This window comes from Cyanistes caeruleus, chromosome 1 (assembly GCF_971803275.1).
Source record: "Cyanistes caeruleus chromosome 1, bCyaCae1.hap1.1, whole genome shotgun sequence".
In the NCBI taxonomy this organism is placed as follows: domain Eukaryota; kingdom Metazoa; phylum Chordata; class Aves; order Passeriformes; family Paridae; genus Cyanistes; species Cyanistes caeruleus.
Genome location: NC_141701.1, coordinates 120,912,880 through 120,917,424, shown reverse-complemented (window position 1 = coordinate 120,917,424; position 4,545 = coordinate 120,912,880). Strand labels below are relative to the sequence as shown.

The following is a 4,545-nucleotide window of genomic DNA, read 5'->3' as shown; positions in this document are numbered from 1 at the left end:
GTCTTCAGAAGTTGCGCATGGTTATTCATCTCTGGTTAAGAAGCACAGAATTTTGTAAATGCTTCCAGCCCACATGATGGTAAATTTCTTCATGCAGCCTCCCAAGTCCAGCCTCTCAAGCTCTGGGTGTCATCGATGTGGTGTGCTTCTTCCCAGTTCTGGAAAATGATACAAATGATATCTGTCCTGCTCCCGTGCTAGTTTATTCATAGCTGCATCATAGTTACATCACCTCTCTTCTAACCTGCTGGTTTTTTCAGGTCTGTTTCTATGAGACTAGTGAATTAACTTTAAAAGTTGGTGCTTGCCTACCTCTACCTCGCTGGTGCTGTGGATGTTTAGTCTGTTTTAGTTCTGAAGTTCCTCCAGCTTCTCCTAAGTAAATCCTGGTTTTTCAAAGTCAGTGCTTCTTTGTAGGCTTGTTCCTCGTTTCCTTCCTCATTCTGACAACTCTGCCTGTACAGACAGGACTAGATGTACTCACGGCCTCCATTGTGGTTCCTGCAACACCGTTCTTTATTCAGCAGTAAGTGAAGGGCATGCTGCTTTTTTTTCTGTTTTTCCGTGTCTTTTCAGTCGTATCCATGAAACGCGTCCCTGGTGTCTCCACTCCTTGATTCCGAACTACTGGAATCCTGGGAGCAACCGTGTGCTTTTTTGGCTGGACAGGCTCTTTTATCTGTTTTGCATCCGCTTGTAAACTCGAGGCCGCCGTTTTCCTGAGGAGTGAATAATAGTCCCCGGCACGCCGGGCGGCGGCAGCAATAGGCGGACGCGCTCGTCCTTCGCTTCTGCGGGGCTACGGCCGCCTCGGGGACCGGCGCCGGGAGGAGCGTCCCCGCGCTCCGGGCACCGGCACCTCCGGGCCGGGAGCCCCGAGCGCGGCGGGGCGGGCGGGCTGGACGCGGGGGCTGCGGGCGGCTCCCGGAGCCGCCCCGGTGCGGCCGCTGCCGGTGGGAGCTCCGCAGCAGAGCGGGCCCGGCGGGTCTCGGCCGCGGCTGTCGGCGGCAGCCTCTGGTCCGGCACTCGGAGGGTTGAGCTCTGACTGCGGGATGGGCCACGGGGCCGTGGGAAACCAGCTCGGGGATCTTTGCTGCCAGGAGCAGCGTGCAGCAGCTGCGTGTGGTTTCCATTCTCACCGACTTCGGTGTTGGGGAGCTTTGGAAGGCGAGGGATTAACGGAGAGCTGAAGGCTGCAGTTGCTTGTCTTTATTCTCGTTTTGAGAGACCGTGTTTGCCAATTCATTTGAGGTGTTTACACCCCTGAAGTTCTCTTATGAATCTTTCCTGTGTCCGACTGTAACAGTTTCAAGACAGACAAGATAATGTACCAAGGTCCGTGTCTTTGTAACTATGCAGGGTGGTTAGAAGTATTAATCTGTTTTCTTGGAAGTTTTTTTGCTTTTTCCTTTCCTTGCAGGCTTTTCAGATGTCTTTTCAGAAGAACTGCATCTGGAGCACTATGACAGCAAACAATATATTTGGGAAATATGTAAGCAGTTTAACAACGACTCATGGGGACAGTCTTTGGGATAAGACTTATTAGCAATATTCAGGTGGCAACTCTTGACCTATTTATCTCACAACTCTAGGAGATGATCAGAATGCCAAAATATCCTTCAATTCCTGTGCACCAAAGAGAATGCCAAAATTGCAGCTGGTCTATATGATCTACCCTAACATCACCTTTTTGCCTGAGATCTCTGGCTCACACTGTCCAATCTGATATTGCTCTTTATGTAAAGACATAAAAAATTGATATAAGGGTAATAGAGTATTTAAAGGAAACTTGTATTATTAACAAAAATGCAATATTTTCACCTTGAAGTAGAAGGAAAGCAAAATTCTTCTGATGGATTAGTGAAGCTTCTTTTCTAATTCAAAATACCTTTGTTTGGGTTCAGTTGATAGACCAATTTTCTTCTATTTTTTTTTTTTCAAAATCTTCTCCAATAAAAAAATATGCACTTTTTTCTCTCTCTCTCTTTTCAGATACATGCTATTGAACTGTTAGCAGAACAGTGGGAAAATAGGTTGATTCAGTGGAAAGCTTCAATAGCAGTAGCAAAAGCAGCTTTGGTAAGTGTTCACAAATGGCAACATGTCTCTGTGCCTGATGTAATTTTTTTATGAAGTAATTTACACTGATGTTTTTTACAAAGACCTCAGAGCTGGGGTAATTGTCATGTGCCACCTGGGCATCTTCTCTGACTCTGGAAATGAGTGAATTGCAGGTGGTATAATAAACCCCTTCAGTTAACTGGGAAAAAATGTATAGCTATGGTTCCATGTTAGCGAGGCAGCAGCTGATCCCAGCTTTGGAACACTCATTGCAAGCCACATGAGAGCAACCGGAGCTTAAGTTTGGGATCTGGTCGTGTGCATGACCAGGAAAAGGCCAATCCCCACTGCACCTTTTTTCCCATGTGCTGCTGCTGCTGTTGACTCTTCCAAGACAGAATCAGCAGGCTGGAGCAGAATTGCTCTCCAGGAAACCTTAGGATAAATGGAGCATTTGGCCAATGCCAGAAATGAGAGACAGGCAGGAGAGAAGCCCTTTGGGTAACAGTGGAAGATAGAAATGAGTCATTGGTCCTGGGGAGATGACAAACACTTGTGAAGGAGAGATGGCTTTTCAGAAGCAGAGTTCAAGCCCCTATGAAATAAATAATCAGGGAGACAGAGGAAGCGTCTCTATTTGAGTGCAGTGTGCATGAAGTGCAGTAAAGGTTGAGTGATACGATGCCAGCCCTTGGTCTGCTCAGTGCTGAAGGTGGGCAAGCAGGATTTGGGCTTTACCACAGGAGATGGGATGTGCCAGGGAGACAGAAGAGAGTGACTCAGAGCTGTGCCTTAAATGCAGCTACAGAGCACAAGCTGGAATAGTAAGAGGTGAGAAAGAGAGCTCCCAGAGATGATCAGGTCAGTGACTGACAGGCAAAAATGGATCAGTTGGGACAGGTTTGTGTTTCTGGAGAGTTTTACAGAGAAGAGCATGTGTGGCCTTAAAGCACTTAAAGCACTGCAAGAACAGGCAGTTGTGAGGAGTGATCACTGTCCAGCACGGTCTGAGACTGATTACGTAGGACTGGGCAGCTCTATTTTCCTTTCAAATAGTTACTGAGAGAGAGTTCCTTGTTTTGGAATCTAGTTTTCTTGTATGTCTCTGGAATTTTTTCAGCTCTCTGCTTTCAAGGCCATGGGCACTCAACCTGTACCTGCCTTTGGAATGGGAGGACAGCAAACCTCAAGCTTTGGGCTGTCAAGTAAGTTCCTGTTCTAAGACCCAAAACATTTGAACCTTTTCTGTCGTTTGCTGCTGCTGCATCTTTGAAAAACAGCAGTGGTTTGGTGTCCCTGGGGTAAGCCATTCTGATATATTTGGTAAATTCTCTACTTGCAGGCTTTCCTGTGAGCAGCAGCAGCAGCAGCAAACTACAGAAACTGCAGTGCCAGCAGTTTCTCCTTTAAAACCAGTTCCAACCTCACGAATTCCACATCATCTGGGAGCAGCCCTGCTGCTGGGAGCTCTCCTGCTGCTGCAAATCCTCCTGCATTTGGGACAGCATCCTCTCCTAGCGCACACCAATCCGTCGGCTTTGGCAGCCCGGCCGCTCCATCCGCAGCCTCCTTCTCCTTTAAAACAGCTGCCACAGCTGCTGGCTTTGGGACTTCTGGCTTTTCAGGCTTTGGCAGCGCTTCTGCTGTGAACTCTGCAAGCACCACTCCGCTCCCAGCCTTTGGAGCCTTCAGTGCCACCGTAGCCACTTCTGCCTCGCCTTTGAGCGGTGCTTTATTTGGACAGAGCGCCAGTGCCTCTGGACATGCTGTCACCTCAGCCTCTGCTGCAGCCAGCAGCTCCAGCCCTGCCTCCGAGAAGTTATTCACACCCAAGAGCGAGTTATCAGCTGAAGAGTGGCAACAGTTTGAAGCAAAGGAATTCATAATTGGAAAGAATTGCTTTCCTCTTAAGCCACCACCATTAGAACTTTTAAATGCTTTCAACCTTTTAAGTTTTTTCTGAAATGTTGTTAATTTTTATTTCCTTTCTCAATTCTCTTCTGCAGAAATAAATGTGCAAGTATAAACTTTTGAGTGTTAATTTGGGACAGACTTTTTACATCTGAGAGATGAACTGTTGAAACTAAAATGGAACATTTCCTTCTGTATGCTGTCCTGTGAACTTCTGTGCAAAGACTGTTTGAAAAATACGGTGTCAAAAGAAAGAATGTTTCAGTAAGGTATTTAAAATCTACCCTTTGATTAATTTTTTGTCTCCAAATGCACGCTACATGACTTGTAGGAGTGGCCACAAAAGCTTTTTTCCCCATTGCTCCAACAATTGGTATTGTAACTTTATTGGTGAGCCCATTGGTGATAGTTATTACTGATTGTGTGCCTTTGCTGTCTATCAAAAATCTGTTGCTTTATTCCCCAGCTTTACTGAAACATGATCTGTGAGGGATACCTCCACACTTTCCTCCAGTCCCCTTCAGCCATTATCGAAATCCTCCAGCATCCTAATGTTTATATCTTTAAGTTGAC

General features: G+C 46.6%; 1 protein-coding gene across 1 annotated transcript; it reads left to right on the top strand.

Moving 5' to 3' along the window:
- Positions 1 to 1,426: 1,426 nt before the first annotated feature.
- On the top strand, positions 1,427 to 4,088 carry LOC147655866 (nucleoporin NUP42-like). Its single transcript, XM_086854063.1, has 4 exons — positions 1,427 to 1,492; positions 1,993 to 2,079; positions 3,182 to 3,266; positions 3,404 to 4,088. Exons 1-4 carry the CDS (start codon positions 1,430 to 1,432, stop codon positions 3,469 to 3,471), a joined length of 303 nt encoding a protein of 100 aa, XP_086710189.1. The 5' UTR covers positions 1,427 to 1,429; the 3' UTR covers positions 3,472 to 4,088.
- The last annotated feature ends 457 nt before the right edge of the window (positions 4,089 to 4,545 follow it).